At 41.5% G+C, this 18,511-nt stretch overlaps 2 protein-coding genes across 2 annotated transcripts in view; both read right to left on the bottom strand.

Moving 5' to 3' along the window:
• LOC310996890 (uncharacterized protein) overlaps positions 1–18,511 on the bottom strand; it is a 227,766-nt gene that overhangs the window by 173,636 nt on the left and 35,619 nt on the right. The window contains exon 3 of the mRNA XM_083986399.1: positions 789–902. Coding sequence (XP_083842525.1) covers positions 789–902 — 114 coding nt within the window. The remainder of the gene's footprint in view (positions 1–788; positions 903–18,511) is intronic.
• Positions 13,859–18,511, bottom strand: part of LOC310997205 (protein NLRC3-like) — a gene marked incomplete at its 5' end in the record, with an annotated part of 32,156 nt that continues 27,503 nt past the window's right edge. Inside the window, 2 exons of the mRNA XM_083986882.1 lie at positions 13,859–14,395; positions 14,797–14,970. Coding sequence (XP_083843008.1) covers positions 14,218–14,395; positions 14,797–14,970 — 352 coding nt within the window. The 3' untranslated portion in view covers positions 13,859–14,217. The remainder of the gene's footprint in view (positions 14,396–14,796; positions 14,971–18,511) is intronic.

Below are 18,511 nucleotides of genomic sequence, written 5' to 3' on the forward strand. Positions count from 1 at the left end.
TCGCCGCTTATCAATTAATCGATCATCGATCGATAAGGTCTATCAACTATCGATTAATGAATTACTCGATAATTTGCATCCCTAACGGTGATATCATTTATAGACATGCAGCAGCTACAACCCTCAAACCTCTGGATTCCATTTATCACTCTGCCCTCAGATTTATAACCGGGGATAGTTATGACACTCATCATTGCTTACTCTATGAAAAAGTTGGTTGGTCCTCCCTTTCTGACAGACGCATGAAGCACTGGTATATGTTTATCTTTAAGGCCCTTACTGGTAAACAGCCCCCATACATCTCATCTTTATTAGAATGGCGCTCTGGATCTTATTCTACTCGCTCTAGTGGTTTATTATTTCTTAAAGTCCCTTTTGTACACTCAGAGTTTGGTAAATCTGCCTTTTCCTTTGATGCTCCCAACTCATGGAATATTCTCCAACATACTTTGGGGCTGGAGATTATTCCTACTCTTGCTGATTTTAAACATATGGTATCTGACCTTTGTAAATCATCCTGCAACTGGTAACTGTTAACTGTTGTTATTAATTGTTATTGTTGTGTTCTGCTGCTGCTTGTAAACTCGTCGTCCCTGTAAATGAGGGAAACCTCAGTGACCAACGAGTTAAAATAAAGGTTTAAATAAATAAATAAATAAAAAATATTCCTTAAATACATCATAAATCTCCAAAAGGAGTGCTTCCTGGTTTCTCAATTCCAATTCTCTCCGTTTCCTTAACATGAATCTAATGACTGAATCATCTTCAGCTGAGAAACTGTCTCTTACTGTGACTCTGAGGGTCCAGGTTCATGACTGAGGTCTGGAGGATGCCCTTTGGACCAGTGACTCTTCACAGACAAACAGATGGATCCTGGAGGCTCTGCTCTGTGATCCTGATCTCTGCAAAAATCAAATCAAATTTTCAAATCAAAAAATAAATTTTGTGGATGTTAATTGAATCCGTAAGTCATCACTGTTTCTAAATACTATCCCCTGAATTACATTGTTGTTGCAGTAACATTATCGTGCTTGCTGACTTCATTTGTGATTAGCAACTAAAACATATAGCCTGTTTGTTGCAGTGTAAATAGCACTTGACTCAAACATGGTGTAATATATTTACATTTTCAATAATAACTATAGTATGTCATTATTGCAATATTTGTATGTTCTATCTACCATGTAAAAAATAAACTAATTGGCTCCTACTGAAGAAGTGAATCTGTGAAAACTGTTATTTGTTGATTACAGCAGCTGCAGAGACAGTTTGGACGTTCACAGGTGTGTAGCAGCTCTCTTACTGTGACTCTGAGGGTCCAGGTTCATGTCCGAGGTCTGGAGGATAATCTTTAGACCAGTGACTCTTCACAGACAGACAGATGGATCCTGGAGACGCTGCTCCATCTTCCATCTTCAGGACTTCTGACTCTGAGTCTGACTAAGAAAACACACACACACACATCTATTAAAACAAGTCAAGTTGACTGCAGCAGCTCCTATTTACACCCCTCCCCCCCGTCTTCTCAAAAAGAAAAAAAAAACTTCATTTGGCTACTTTTCACGTCTATTATTGAATCTCACTTCCTGTTTTTTCTTCCTTTTCTCTCTGCGTCGACTAAAGCTCACTGTGACTATTATTCCCTCCACAGTCCACAGGGACAAACTGACTCACACACTCTCACACTTCAACAATGTGACTATTAAGAAATAATAATAATAATAATAATAATAATAATAATAATAATAATAATAATAATAATAATAATAATAATAAAAAGTAATGTTAACACTCACCTGCCTCCAATTTCAGTTTCACTTTCCGACTGCTTTAAAATGGCGCCTGGACTCTCTGAATACCTGCAGAGACGTCCAGTATTGTATCTGGACTTTGACACCTGTGCTGCTCCAATAGCGGTTTGACTCGCCCTCTGCTCTTGGTACTTAATAAGTAACAGTGAAGGGAAAGTGATACAACTGCCCTCGTTCACTGAAAACCCAGACATCACTTCCGTGTCCAATGGCAGGATATTCAGTATAGAAACAACAGGCAGAGCCGGGTCAAAAACACCGCGGGAGCTTTCATTTATGAATAAATAAACATATAGACTATATTCATGTATATGAATATATATTTTTTTTTTTAACTGTAAAAAGAAAGAGAGAGAGAGAAGATTAACGTAACGTGGGACGAAAGTAACAAAGCGATTTTCTCTCTCACATAGCCTACAAGTCTGATGTCTAACTTTGTCAGCATGTAGGCTACATCTTGTATGACCTAACAGAACTGCAAAACATCTTGAGGTTATGTCTTACTTTGACCGAGTTACGTTCAAGAACCAGCTGTTTTCGGACGGCGTACTGTGTCCTGTTGTAATTCTCTCTGACCGATTAGAGATAGTGTTGCCTCTTTCTCACTGAACTCCATGCTGTCGCTCCTCTCTCCTCCTCTGTCTCACTGAGGGGCGGGGCTGCCTCGCGCTGCGCTGTGTCCGTGAGAGCGCGTGTACGAGCGCGCGCCGCTGCATCATAGGTTTATAACTCATAGACTGTATAACTCCATGTGCTGCAGACGTGAATGTGGAGCGACTAAAACCTTGGTGAGTTATAAAGCCAACAACATGACTTCTGTAGAGTATTTTCCACCTGAACATTTTTGCTTTAATATCTTGAATTATCTTAAAAGTTAAGGGAAATGTCAGAGGTAATTCACCATTTGGATAGGAACTTCATTTGTGATAAGTAAAAGTTTACAGTTAAATGGAATAAATATGAATAAATTCAGATGTTACAAGAGAAAAGGCACACACATACATTTACAGCAAGATGTTTAGATTAGGTGTCTAGTAGTAGTGTGGAATGTACCCTGAGAAATGTGTTTCTTGTCATCTACCCATCTCTGTGGGTCATAGTTTCTGGGGATACTTGACACTATTTATTCTTAAGTTAGCTTGGTCAAGCTAAGGTTAAATGTTAGAAGTCATAGGTTAAATTCTGTTTTTAGATCCTGTCTTTGTCTGACCATCTTGGTCAAACATATCCTTATATTGGAAAAAGGTGGAGTTTTAGAAAACGTATATAGGGTTTGGGGTTTCAGGCTAAGAGAGTCATCTCAATTCTTTGGCACCAGAGATGCTCCACGATTCGGCATTTTTGTACACTGTTCTTCTTGTAATAAACTCTTTTTGAATGCAAGAAAAGACGTGTCGGCGGTGATCCCTTCTTTTCATCAACACATCAATATACCACACTTCCCAGTGGTGCCTGCTAACAACTCAGCCTACCACTTATTCCACATGCTTAAATATGAGTCATATTTCAGTGCTTGTTTGACTAACTAGCTACTTAGAGCACAGTAAAATTAAAGTAACACCAGGGGTGGACTGGGACAAAAATTTGGCCCTGGACTTTTTGGTCCAGACCGGCCCACTATCTGTGCGCGGATATTTTGCCAACTAGCACCGTTGATGTACATTGATGTAGCCTACATACAAACACACCACTACTAAACGATATACAATATAGAACAAAGTAGAGGAATAGTGTGGAATAGGTTAAGTTTGGACAATATTACATGCACATAATCAGTCTGCATGCAATCAGAACTTTGGCTAGTTGGCTAAAGTATGGAAAACAATAGTACAATGATCTGAAAAATGGACAAACACTAATTTTATCATAGAAAGACAGTACAGCTCAACATAATGTATAGACAATGAAGCATGACAAGAAATACTTGTAATTTGTGTACTGCATCATGAGTAATATGTATGCAGAATGATGTTTTACTGTAACAGTAGTTAATCTGTGTTTTATTAATTTTAACTGTATAATGTTAAACTGTTGAAAGGACAATAAACCATAAACACTGACTGAAAAAAATATGGAAAGCATTTGTTGTTAGCTCAATGTCCTTCATGACCAAATTTGAGTGAGGGCCCTTTAATAAAAGCAACTAATCAATTAATCAGGATAGTGAATATAGTTATTGTTTTCCAATACTTTAGATAACTAGATTTAGCTGTAACACACCACACCATCAGAGTTATTAGCTATAGCTAGTTATTATGTCAAGTGAAGTTCATAGCAACCGTTCTGGACCATTTACAGTATTTTAATGAATGTTTATCCACACCATTCTGGAAAGCAAATACCTGCTTAACACAGTTATCACTACCTCCTTCACATGGTGGAGAGTCTTCCTCAACACTTATTTTTTCAGCCTCCTCCTGCACCATAAGGGCGGTGGTAATGGGAGCCTCACTCTCTTCAGACTCAGTGAAGGACCTGCTGCTGAAGCTGCAGCATCGGTGCTTCTAGCCCTGGCCAGGCCAGGTGGCCCCTGATCTGCGTAATTGTTGTACTTTTAACAGTCTGTGCTACTAGAGCTTTTCTTTTTCTGTTACTTTCCGCATCATTTTTCCGCACCGCCTTTGCGTTTGTTTACTTTTCTTTTCCGTTTTCGTGCGCTGGTGTGTTGTTTTTTCTCTCTCTCGCTCTCTCTCTCATCACGACTCCTCATCATTAAAAGTGATTGGACGAGGGGGGGTCTAGAACATGCGTGGGTGGGACTCCTGGGCCTCTGTAGCCTCTCATAGGGCCATTGGGCCAGGTAGACAAGCCACTGGGCCAATCGTCACCTCTCTGCTGTGTCTGCAGCTGAGCACTGTGGGCCGAGCCGATGCATGTCTCTCTCCCTGGGCCGGGAGAGTTACAATAGGCGAGGCATGGCGATTAAAAAAAAGTTAAATAAATAAATAAAAAACGGCCGCCTATCGGCCCATTAGTGACCGGCCCACCGGGAAAACTCCCGGTACTCCCTATGGCCAATCCACCCCTGAGTAACACTGTGAAGCTGCTGCAGTCATCTTGTTAAGAACAGGCTAATGACAGCTGTCTGTGTTTATCTTGTCACAAATCACAAAAACTTCTAATTGAGACAAACAAGTCCCAAGCAGGCCCCTGTCTGACATGAGGCTACCTGACTGTAGTGAATCACAGCAGCAACAGGAGGAATCACTCATTCAATTTAGTTGTTGTGAAATTTTTAATTTGTTCCCAGATTAAATTTATTCTGACTTTGCTGTTAAACTTTGCTGTTCTTACTGTAGAAACATGTAGCCTAGTGTAGATTAGCAGTGAATAAACTCATGTTGGCAATAATTTGTTGACACAAAAGAAATGGCAATTAAGAGATACAGACAGCTTTTACGGAGTGGATAAACTTCAAATAATCTATTCATTCTCCATCATCCTCCTCATCAGACCCTGTAACCCATAGAAACAATCCTGATTGAAATGCCTTATTACTGTAAGATACACATTAACAACTGACGAATATGAAACATCAGACAAAAAGTCTCTTTCGACATTATAAGTTAGGCTATTATATTTTTTTGTGTGACTATATGATAAGTTAGGCTATTATATTTTTTTGTGTGACTATATGATAAGTTAGGCTATTTTATATTTCCACATGTAAATTGTTTGCTCTGACATGTTGCCACTGCTAAAATAGTCTATTTACTGGCCCCATTCGTTCATTCTCTTAGTACAAAAACAGAAATCCTGTGCATTTACACGTAGCACTTGTACAAAAACAAACAAAAATCTTGTGCATTTAGCACTTGTATACAGTAAGCCTACGTAAAAATAAAGTACAAAAATATACAAATGAGAAGTGCATCACTCAGCCACAGCATCATTTCTCTGTACTGGGTCAGGCCACAGGACTTCATCCTCAACTGGCTCATATAGTATACTATAACATACTGTATATGTTCCCTCACATCATTGGACACAAGTGTGATTAGTTTTGAGTTGTTGTGTTCAACCGGTGACACCTGCGCTTTACAGTTTTTCTCAATTAGACTAAATACAAAAGAACTAATCAAAGTAACAAGCAACAGGTGAGGAGACAGGAGGGCAAAGAAACCTGATTGGTGGAGACACACAAGGAACAGGGCAGGGCTGACGAGGTGTAACCAAGGACAGGTGTGCAAGGAGAGTGGAGGGAAAACACAGGAAGTGACACTAGAACAAAAAGCACAAGAACTGAACTACAAAATAAAACAGGAACTGAAGAAAACAAGAGTCCAAAACAACTGAAAACCGAGCCACTAATGGCAGCAGACCCAGGGTCATGACAATCTGTGCCCAAAACTGAACTATGTTGTCAAATCGTGATCATCGACTTCACAACACGTACATGCCCCCAAGTTCCTGGGAGTCCAGATGGAGCAAGAACACCTCTGGGATTGTGCTGAGGGGCCAGTGGAGACTGCACTTCCTGAGGAGGCTGAAACAAGCCTCCCTCCCCACCAACATCCTCAGGATCTTCTACAGAGGCGTGGTGGAGAGCGTACTGACCTACTGCATCTCGACTTGGTTCCCCAGCTGCAGTGTGTCAGACCAAAAAGCCCTACAGAGGATAGTCAGGGGAGCAGAGAGGGTCATCGGAGTCTCCCTCCCCTCTGTCCAGGAACTCTTCTACAGTCGGTGCAGGAGCAGAGCCCTGTCACTTGTCAGTGACACCTCACACCCTCTACACAAGCACTTCGAGCTGCTGCCTTCTGGCAAACGGTTCAGAAGCATCAAGTGCAGAACCACCAGGTTGTCCAACAGCTTCCTACCACGAGCATTTATTTGCACTTAACTGTTTTCTTTTTTTTCTTTTCTCTTCTATTTATTTATCCAGATTCTTATTCTATTTTTATAGAATTTTTACTCTACATTTTATAAGTGAGTGGGTATGTGTGGGGGAAATGGAGGTGGGAGGGGTGTATGTGTTGTATTTTGGGTCTCTGAGAAACGTCATCTCATTTTGTCTACACTACACTGTAATGTAGCAAACTGATAAAATAAAGACCTTTGACCTTAAAAGGGCCCACGACCAGATAGATAGATAGATAGATAGATAGATAGATAGATAGATGATTCTTCGTTCTTCGTCTTCTTTTTACCTCCATCAGGTAACTTGTGTGTAAATATGCAGCTGCTGATTGATTGAAGTGTTTACTAAACATTATTGTAATGCATCGTTGGATTCAAACAGGCTTCACCACACAAACAGGTTCTTTTGTAGGGATCAGTTGTTACTAAATAATTACACCCTGTAACTGCCAGATGTAACTGTGTACTGTGTTGTAAAACTGATCAAACTTAAAGTGAAGAATAAGAGATGTGACTGTTGACTGTAACTTGATCATGGTGTAAATCCTGAAGATTTTAAATTGAATTTCAAAGTATGTATCAGTATCAGTATTTATTTCGCACAACACACATGACATTAGTAGACAGCGCAGAAAAGAACAGAAGCAGATGTGTGGAGCGCCAGGTCTCCCAAGAAGCTATTTAAAGCTTATGGCGGGAGCCTCAAACGTAATACTAACGTATTACATATTCATACAATCATGATAGAAAACAAGACAAAACATACATCACAGAAATGACAGAGACAATGAGACAATACATAATACCAAACAATGCATATCATACAAACACAAGACAGATCAGTAACTCACAATAGACAAAGACATAAAACAGACATACCCAGATTACGATGGTAAATATGAGTTCAGAAGTTGCACCTTTAACCTTTTCTTGAAGACTGTGATAGAATTGGCTGTTTTCAGACTCTCATCCAGCCCGTTCCAGATCAGCGGCCCCCTGGTGGTGATACATAGGCTAGTGCGTTTTAAACGTCTCTTTTTTCCATAAATGAGGTGTAAATTTCTGGTATGGTAGCCATGCAAAGGGCTGCTGACTGGAATGAGCATAGACAGTTTAGGATTCAGGTTATGTACAACTTGGTAAATCATTGTTGCGTTCTGATGGATGTTGAAATCTGTAAGCCTCAAGAGATTAAGACTATGGAAGAGTGGACGTGTGGGAGTGTTGAAGTCAGAGCGAGATATGGCACGTATAATTTTCTTTTGTAAATTTTCTAATTTCCTAAGATGGGTGGGAAAAGTGTTACACCATAATACATTGCAGTAAAGTAAATGGGGCTCAAACAAGGATTTATATAGAATAAGTAAAGCAGATAAAGGAAGAACATAACGGAGTTTGAAAAATAAGCCAACATATTTGGACAACTTTACGAGAAGATGTTCGATATGACATGTGAAGTTAAGTGCTTCATCCAGGAGGACCCCAAGGAATCTTGTGGATTTCACTCTTTCCAGCTCCCTTCCATCAATCTTGAGAGTAAAGTTGTTCACAGGTTTTTTATTTGAATGAAATAATATAAAATTTGTCTTGTTGATATTAACTCTTTCGCGACCACACTAATTCCTCAGCACATCCGCTCAGGACCACATGTTTTTGGCTATTTGTTTACCTTTTATCTCACGTCGAACCGAACTCTGTACGTCACCTAGAAACAAACTGTCTTCACGTGATTGAAGAGTGACTTTACAACGAGCTCCACGAAAAAACGGCGAGTTTTTCCGCCGTTTCGTTCGTGAGGACGAAGTAGAAGAAGAGAGCTGGGTTTCTCCAAAAACGGAGCTCCCGCTCTAGTTTCAGAGAAAAACGCACTTTTGTGTCAAGTGGCAATCTGCTCATTTTACCGATACTCTGCAGTGTGGCATCTCCCAAATCATTTCTACGGCTAAATAAATATATTTGTAGGCATATCTGGGGGGTGTGGCAGCCTGGACAGCAGCGGTGCAGCGGTGTGGGTCTCTGGCCGCAGCGCAGCAGCTCCGGGACACTGCTGTGTGACTGGCCGGCGATGAGCGCTCTGGGGCGGGGGCGGCCGGTCACAGCACCCGCTGCAGAGCGCCCGCTCTGCTGCACAGCGCCGTGAAAACAGCCGTGATAACGGGCTTTCAGATCCGAGTCTCCAAACCATAAACGTTTGTAACAGCACCGGTAAAAGTCGCCACATTTGTCGTCGGTCGCTTTTGTCAAAAGAGGGTTTGGAAAGTCGCCAGATTCAGCGAGAAAGTGGCAACACTGTAGCCGACAGCCGCACAGCGCTGCACGCTGTCCCCACAGCAGCATTCAAGGAGAACGATTACTCAAACAAAACCAAGATCACACAGTTTATAAAAAATATTATGTTTTGATTTTAGTTTAAAACAGTTTTACATATCAGAGGAACCATATTCACACACAGGGTACCTCAGAGTGTCTATTATCCTAATCTGTAAAAAAACGGTTTTGACGAGTTTGCTCGTCAATGGTCGTGAACGTTCGGCAGGCTGTGACGAGTTTACTCGTCAATGGTCGCGAAAGAGTTAAGGGATAATTTGTTGCATTTAAGCCAAGTCACCACTTTATGCAGCTCTATATTGAGTAGGTCTTGAAGCTCATATGGGTTGTTGTGGGACATGAAGATACTAGTATCGTCAGCGAAAATGACTTTATGCAACAAACTAGAAGAATTAACAAAATCATTGAAATAAATAATAAAGAGCAATGGTCCCAAAATTGAACCTTGGGGTACCCCGTAGATGACCTCCTGTTTTTGTGATAGATGATTTTTAATGTCAACATACTGTTTTCTGCCATGTAAATAACTATAGAACCATTTTAAAGCCAGCCCTCTAATACCGTAGTGGTGCAATTTCCCTAGTAGGATGTTGAAATCTATAGTGTCGAAGGCCTTGGATAGGTCCAGAAACACTCCCACTCCACAGTTCCCCTTGTCTATAGCATCATTAATTTTATCTATAAGATCCAAAATTGCCATGCAGGTTGTATTTTTTTTCCTGAAGCCGTACTGAGAGCTGTGGAGGATGTTATGCTTGTCAAGATATATATTTAATCTTGTAAAAACAACTCTCTCAAAGATCTTGGAAATAGCAGGCAGGACAGATATTGGACGGTAATTAGTAATGCTATTTTTATCTCCTAATTTGAATATTGGTAATACTCTTGCAATTTTGATCATCTTTGGCACCACGCCAGAAAGTAAAGATAAATTAATACAAAATGAGAGTGGTTTGGCAATCACAGAAGCAATGGCAATCAGTATTTTATTATTGATTCCATCTATGCCAGCTGTATGAGAGTTGTTAAGGCCCAGTATGATTTCATTGACTTCCACAGGGTCAGTCGGTGACAGAAAAAAGGAGGATGGGTAATCACCTGTAAGGTACTGGTTGAAAGAAGTACCCTGAGGATGGCTAATATTTTTTGCTAGGTCAGCACCAATCGAAACAAAATAATTATTAAATTGATTGCTGACTGGAATAATCTCCCTGGTTCAATTAGGTCCATATCCTCTTTTCATCTTTTCAAATCATCATTGTTTACCTACCTTCAAACACCCTGCTCCTGTCTGTGATGTAAGGTACCTTTGACATGAAGTGTAACTAATCAAATCAACTACTGTATTTATTTATTTAAAAAAAAAAATTTTTTTTCATTTATTTATGTTTATTTTTTACTGGTGTGTTGTATGGGGGGAGTCAGGATCGATAGAGCATTGTAGTGTGTGAGTGTGTGTGAATGGGCGTCTGTGTCTTTATATTGTATCATGTGTCTGTTTTTGTTTGTTTGTTGTTTGTTGTTTTGTTTTTCGTCTGTTTGTTTGTTCTGCTTACTTTCTTTGTATATTATAATGTACTATGTATGTTTGTATTTCCGTTGATAACATGGACCCCCTCGAAAATGAGATGGCACATCTCAAGGGGCTATCCTGTAAAATAAAGTCATAAAGTCATAAAGTCATTGGTGAGTTCCTGTTCAGATCGATTAACACCATCGGGAAGCACAAAGGGTTTTCTTCCCCTATTCAGGACATTATTTAAGACTGACCACGTCCTCTTAGTGTCACCCTGAGCTAGCCTTAGCTGCTCAGTAAAGTGTGCACATTTGCTTTTTCTTATTAAATGAGTGAGCTTATTTCTGTGGGTATTATATTTAATTTTATTTATGATACTTGGATTTTTGATATACTGTTTATAAAGTTTATTTTTTTGTTTAATAGAAGTTAAAATCCCTTTAGTGAGCCAAGGATTTTGCTCTTCAGCTCTGCACCTGACAGTCTTCACAGGAATGGTAGAACGGATGGATTCTGATAATTCACTGATTAGGCTGTCATATGCAGTATCTGGATCCGAAGCATTATATACACAATTCCAGGACTTAGTCTCGAGATTGACACAAAGCTGCTCCAGAGTTCTATTATTTAACACTTTCATTGTTTTCATACTGGGAGGGAGTGTAGGTTCACGGGCTAAGTTTACAAACAACACAATAGGGAAATGATCAGTTATGTCAGACAAAACCACTCCAGACTCCAGCCAGAAGTTATGAATGTTGGTGACCATATTATCTATAATTGACTTAGATGAGTTGTAGGTATTCTTGTACAGATGTTTATCGTTGGAAAATAAGAAAATGAGTGAATAGTATTAATGAAATCATTTTTAATTGCATTGTCTTTAGAGATGTCTATGTTAAAATCGCCCATAATTATGCAATTATTGTTTTTCATGTTTATGGCATATAGTGATTCTTCAAGTTTATCCCTGAACACACTTGGGTTTGAATCAGGGGGCCGATAAATTATTCCAACAGTGAGTTTTTTACCATTTGGAAGTTCAATATCAATGAATAGAGAATCGGAGGGGTCATCAAGGTCAACATTTGCATTTACATTAGCTTGGAGTCTGGAGTTCACATAAAGGCACACTCCTCCCCCTAGTTTCCCAATTCTGTTCTTGTGAAAAAGTTTATAGCCCTTTAAATTGAAGAGATCGATATATGACATGTCATTAAGCCAGGTTTCACTGCATCCGATGATATCAAATTTACACCCAGTAGTAGTGAGTAATGCAGCAAGATCATCATAGTGTTTCGATAAGCTTCTAATATTCAGATGAATCAAGGAGAACTTGGACTCTGTGCTTAGGGAAATAAGTTGCTCAGGTTCATATTGTTTGCATTTTATATTTCTTCCATCAAGGCCACATTCATGTTGTACACAATCCCCATCTTCATTTTTCAAGTTATGGAAACCCATATGGATAGCTTTGCTAATTTCATGGCTTCTGGGTACAGTTTACATTTATACAAACACACAGGACAATTGTACAAACACAAAAGACCATTCATCCACAAACAAACATACATACATACAACAGTTACAAAACAAAACTCAAACAAGAATAAACCAACAGAGAAACGAAAACAGGCATAGCACCGTGCCTTCTGACCAGGCATCCTCACATTTTGTGCCTGGACCCCCGCGACCCCTGATAGTAGGTGACTACAGTTTGGCTCATATCCTCATTCCACAGAAAAAGGAGAGAAAGGGAATGAAGAGGAGAGATAAGAGAGAGGGAGAGAGGAGGAGAGAAGGAGAAAAGGAAAAAGAAGGAGAAAAAGGAAAAAGAGAGGGAAAAGAAAAAAGGAGAGAAGAGAAGATGATATTTTTTAAGATTTATTTATTTGTTTGATTGTTTTTTCCCCTCCTCACCCCGTTGCCCTCCCCCCTCATTTCCCTCCCTCCTCCCACCCTCCTGCTAAGATTTGTCCCTTTAGTCTGGCATGACCCCAAGTCCAGATCATAGCATTCCATGACAGCCAGGTGATTCAGATTTGTATGTCACAACAGATGCATTTGTAAACATCATGTCCTCAGTCATGAAAGACAAAATAAAAGCTTGACTGACTGCCATTTCGGGACAGCCAGACAGCTCAATACTTAGACATAGGCAGTCATGTCTTACAGACGTCAGTAATGTTACTTACTGTGGACCTTTGATCCCCAGCTGTTCAGAAGAGCTTGGGCTTCCTCAGCGTTGGTGAAGGAGTACTTCACTCCACCATGCGAGAAAAGGAGAGTAGCGGGAAGGGCCATGTGGAATCTGATGTTATTTTTAATCAGGAAGTTACAGACTCCGTTGAAAGATCTTCTTTGTTGAATGACTCCCTGAGATAGATCTTGTCGGATGTAGACTGGAACTCCATCGTATATCAGGGGCTGCTTTGCTTTGTAGGCGGCCAAGATCTTCGTTTTGTCCGCGTAGTTATGCAGCTTTACTACAACCGCGCGGGGTTTGTTGTCGCCTCGCGGAGCCCCCGGCGTCCTGTGGGCTCTGTCCAGCTTCACAGCCCCGTGCTTTGTGTCCAGGTCCAGAGCCTCAGCCAGCCAGGTTTTGAAGAAGTCGATGGGTTGTCTTCCCTCGATCCCCTCTTTTAATCCAAATATCCGGATGTTATCACGGCGGCTGCGACTCTCAAGATCATCAGTCTTTAAAACCAAAGCTGAGATAGTTTTTTCTGCCGTGTCGAGGCGCACTTTCAGTTTGGTTACATCATCCTCGGTTGCGGAGATACGCGTTTCAGTTGCTTCAACACGTTTATCCACCCCTCCCAGTCGTTTATCAATATCCCCCAGCCTTATGGAGACAGCATCCAGTGTTTCAAATATTTGGGCAAGTTTTACCTCCAATAGAGCGCCCACTTGCTTTGCAATGTCATTGCTTAGTGAAGCGCATTCACTGGTCAGCAGGGTCGGGGTGGTTGCGAGGTTGGCGTCTCCTCCTGCGGCAGCCATAGTTGCTAGACGGCGGAGGCCGCTTCTTGTTAATCGTGGTTCGACCAAGGTATTTGGAGTCTGTGAAACCTTCCTATTTGGCATAGGGCTGTTTAATTCAGCATTAAATGTGGCCAAATTAAGCCGAGATGCCCTAGAAAGTCACATAAATCACAGATTTGTAGCGTGGGGGAGCGGGAGCCAGGTGCGTGTCCTGCTCTCAGCTACACATGCGCAGTCTTCTTCCTGTTCCTGACAGAAACTAACAACAATAACAACAACAAAAACAGGTTTGCAAGAAAGAGCTAAGACACAAACTTGGAAGAAGAAAATAATCATATCAATACAAGTTTCATAATTCTCAATCTGTCTTTATTGCATTAGATCATACATGTTTCATATAAATCTACATATAAATGTGCATTTGTACACTACAATCTGTTAGAAAATACCCGCAATGCTCCAAAAGCCATAGCACAAAAAAACAGTTACCAGATGATTATTACATTAAATCGAGATCAGTCCTCTCTCTCTCTGGTCTGTAGAGAAGAAGCAGACGTTTTAGGGAGGTGATGAGTCACAAACCCATTCAGTGATGTCATATATGATGTCATATCTTAACAGGTTCACCTGTTCACAAACATTTTCTCTTCACTGCTGCACTTTACATTTTATTTTACATCCACAATCATCAGCTGTGGAAACAGCAACAGATCAAATTCACCACAGAGTCTCCAGTTGAAAGTCTGGACTCTTCACAAGGTCACGAAGCTGCTGCAGCGCTGAAGAGCTCAGGTTGTTTCCTCTCAGGACCAGTTCTCTCAGGTGGGAGGGGTTGGACTTCAGAGCTGAGACCAGAGAAGAACAGCTGATCTCTGACAACCTGCAGCTGATCAATCTGAATAAGGAATAAAATAACATCAGATGTGTCCTGATCAATGATCAGTGAATAAAATGAGCAGACGTTTAAAGGTCCAGTCTTGGTCCTGGTCTCACCACACACACACACACACACACACACACACACACACACACACACACACACACACACACACACACACACACACACACACGAAGTGACCAGACTATTGATTATCAATGAGGACTAAAGTGAAATGAGCGGAAAGTATCATTCTCAGTGTGAGAGAAGAACAACTGGAAACATGAGACAACAACTATTTCAAATGTCCTTCATCCATTAAATCAAAGTCAATAATCAATGTTCTGAGTGAAGATCAATCAGGTTCAGTTATGGATCAAAGATCTCAGATCTACAACAGTAACAGTCAGTGAACTGACCTCAGAGTCTCCAGTCTACAGTCTGGACTCTCCAGAAAACCACTCAGATGCTTCACTCCTGAATCCTGCAGGTTGTTGGAGCTCAGGTCCAGTTCTCTCAGGTGGGAGGGGTTGGACTTCAGAGCTGAGACCAGAGAAGAACAGCTGATCTCTGACAAACTGCAGCAGATCAATCTGAATAAAGAATAAAAGCAGTGAGTTGAGGACCTCAAGTGGCCTCCATCATTCATACATGGAGGCAGTTTAGGTCAGTTAGAGCCACTCTGCCATATAGGCCAGATTGGTGGAGTCTGACAGACGCACCGTGCCGTGTCACAGCCTCTCGCCGCGGAACATGAGGGTCTGTCGGCCACCGCGGCTCGGGAACACCGGTCCCACCGGTGGTCGCAGTCCGTCTGTGGTACGGGTCGGTGGTACCGGTCTGCTTTGGCCCAGAGACCATCAGATTTTACCGCGGGAGGACTTTGGGGAGGACACGGTGTTGCTCCAGATGAAGACCGGGCGGGACAGTCGGCTGAGAGCTTCCTGTTTCTGCTCCGAGCACCTGAAGCAGCGCGGGTGAGAGCAGAGCAGCTGCTGCATCCACATGCAGAACTCCGTTTGCAGAAGCCGAGTTATGATAAAAACTTCCAGATCATGAGCTGTCATGAGACTTTGATCGTCATCTATTTCAGTTCTCCTCGTCGTAGAGTCCCCAAATTTACATATAATGTGTATTAAAGTGTCTATTTTCATAATTTAAAAAAAAAGCAAAAAACGAAAAATCTCGTTTTTGGCACTCAACGCATGGGAACGAAAAACGAGAAATTACGTGGTTGGCACTCAATGAGTTAAATAGTTCTGAATTAAAATATTCTCCTTAGAGTTTCCAGTGATGTTGCTAGGTACGCGTCCTGCGTCTCTGACGCATTAAAATCTGAAAGGACGCAGTAAACTCACTATCCATGCGTCCCGGGGACGCACCTCATTTTCCCATGAAAAATGATACATTGTTAACAACAACTCGTGTTTAAAATCATGGGAATGACCGGCGGACGGCCATTATCCACCATTTAACCCACACAGCTATAGGTGTTGATATTGCCCCGACCATTGAGCAGCAACGTAACAAGAAGACGTAGCGGCGGTAGTCGGTAGTTTTCTCTCTCTCTTTTTTTTTTTTTGCCGCCGTAGTGTTTGTTGGAGCGGCGTGGTGCTGCACGTGACGCGCTGACGTTAATGTGTTTACATTTACGACGAGCATTAATTCTCAGTCAGTCCGAACCCGTTAAAAAAAAAAAAAAAGCCCGGCCTCACCGAGTCATATTCTCGGCGCGAACCCGGCTCGAACCAGCACGTCCGGACGGGTTGGACCGTCCATGCTTAGAGCCCAAAACAACAGTCCAGACTCCAGAGAGCCGAGGGACAGAGAGAGACAGCACAGCAACAGGTGTGTGTGTGTGTGTGTGTGTGTGTGTGCGTGCGTGCGTGTGCTACCTGCTGTAAAGGGGCTCTGCAGCCACAGCTCCCCACTAGACCAGTTCTGAGTTCAGTTTAAGTTTCATACACTCCAGCCATTCTTGCCATTACAATGATAGGAACCTCAGTCAGTACTAAATCTGCTTCTTTCTTTTTTTTAAATTTACTTAAGCAGCTACAAAATATATTAGACATGTACCACACATCTGGCTGGAAGGTCTCAATGGTTCAAGAACTTTTTTTCCATCATTAAATATTAAAATGGAGCTAAGTAGCCTACTGCATGTTTGTTTTCCTTTTAAATAAGTTCAATATCAAGTGCTAATTCCACCTGCCATAACTGGCTCTCTCTCTCTTGTCTCTCTGCCTCTCAGACAGTGTGTGTGATATTTACAACACACACACACTGTAATAGTATCTGCACCTATTGATTGACATGCTGTTTTTGAGGTGTTTTTCTCCTTAAATTAATTGTTTTCTGTTTGTGTATATACTTTTAATATAACGTGTCAAAATTCTGTAATGTGTGTAATGGCTGCACTGTTGCCGTGTCGCGCTCCCATGGTCGCGCTATGGGTCCGTATAATTTCCTGCTTTTTTGTCCTTGGCCAAGCACATCCCTGATCACACAGGGACAACATGGAGCTGCCTGTGTGAGTTTTATTAATGTTTACATCAGGTTGAGTTAAACAAATCAGTTTATGCTGCTGTGATTTAAGTAAATACAGTAATCATCATAGTGTAGTTTTTTTTTTAATTGTGGTATCGAATAAGTATCGAGAATCGTGGAAATTTACAGAAATTCTGGTATTATGACAACCCTAATGGGGACCCATTGAATTTCCCAGGGACCCACCCAAATCACCACCTGTGGGTCCCGGGGACTCACTACAATGAAAAAAAAAATGTGATCAACATCACTGAGTTTACATGGAAATAATAATTCCGAATTAGGGTTTACATGGAAAACACATTAAATCGCCTTTATTTAATTCCGCTCAACGTCTGGGGGTCGGGAAGGCTTCTGATTGGACAGAGGGTACACATGTTTACGTATTTACGTCTACCGGAAGAAAACAAACTCCATTCTCAGTGAGTGAAGTGAGCAGAGCTGCAGCCGTGAGCCGCTCCGCTGCTGCTAAACTTAACAACTCAATAGAAGCAGAAAGTTTCTCCTCTTAACGCCAGGATCGCCTTCCCTGGGTGTGTGAGCCTGGCCGCCGCCGCTGCTGCTCCGGCGGGGAAGGCGATCCTGGCAGTGAGCTTTGCCTTCCTCGCCGGAGCAGCAGCGGCCAGGCACCGGGGTCTGTGGAGCGGGTTCATGAAGCCTGGTTGTCCCGACATGACTCACTCACAACACCGCGGCTGTCACGTTATGTGTGTGTTGTAGCCTACTTTTCACGGTTAAGTTATCACCGCGACACACACACAGAACGGCGAGTCAGTTAATACGCATGCGCAGAACGACCGGAATTATTTTTAAGAAGAATCAACGTTTACATGATCAACGAATTAATTAATTCAGATTTAAAATCGGAATAAACCAACCACTTAAAGGGACAACGAGGAGTTTTGGAAAAGCGAAGCGTTTTCACACTACATTTATGAGCCTCCGCACCACCACCACTAACAATAACAAAATAACGATAAAGACAAAATGATATATTTATCGAAAATGGGCCCATTAACAAGTGGTAACGTAGATTCATCCACATTAGACTTAGACTTTTTTATAACCAAATAGAAACAAGCAATTGTGTTGTCTTCTGCCAGTGTAGCGTTTAGAGGTTAGCTGCTACAAAATAATGTTATTGTTGCTAAGTAACGGATTTCCTCCTGGTACTTTTATGTCGCCGTTGTTTGTTTTCCATGCCTTGTAACAGTGTTTCCGTGTTTAAATCAGTAAATATGATCAGCTTGAATGTGAAACGGCAGTGATCGTCTTTTTTTAAGAAGCTCCAACACTTTTGAAACAACACCCCCAATTGTTCAGTTTGGCCGGACGGCTGCAGCTCTAAGAAGAGTAGCCTACTGGTTGACCTAAACTTCCTCCATGTAAGAATGATGGAGGCCACTGTGATGTTATGAGTATAGTAACATGAGAACTACATTACCCAGCATGCCACAGCAGTTATGAGCATGCGTGGAAGCCCCGCCTGTACGTCAGCAGTATACGTAGCCATGCAGGTAGCACGATAATGTTTACTGGTGTATAAACTGTGAAGTAAATATAAAAGACTAGCTATCACGCCTCGTC

This window comes from Trachurus trachurus (assembly GCF_905171665.1).
Source record: "Trachurus trachurus genome assembly, chromosome: 14".
In the NCBI taxonomy this organism is placed as follows: Eukaryota; Metazoa; Chordata; class Actinopteri; order Carangiformes; family Carangidae; genus Trachurus; species Trachurus trachurus.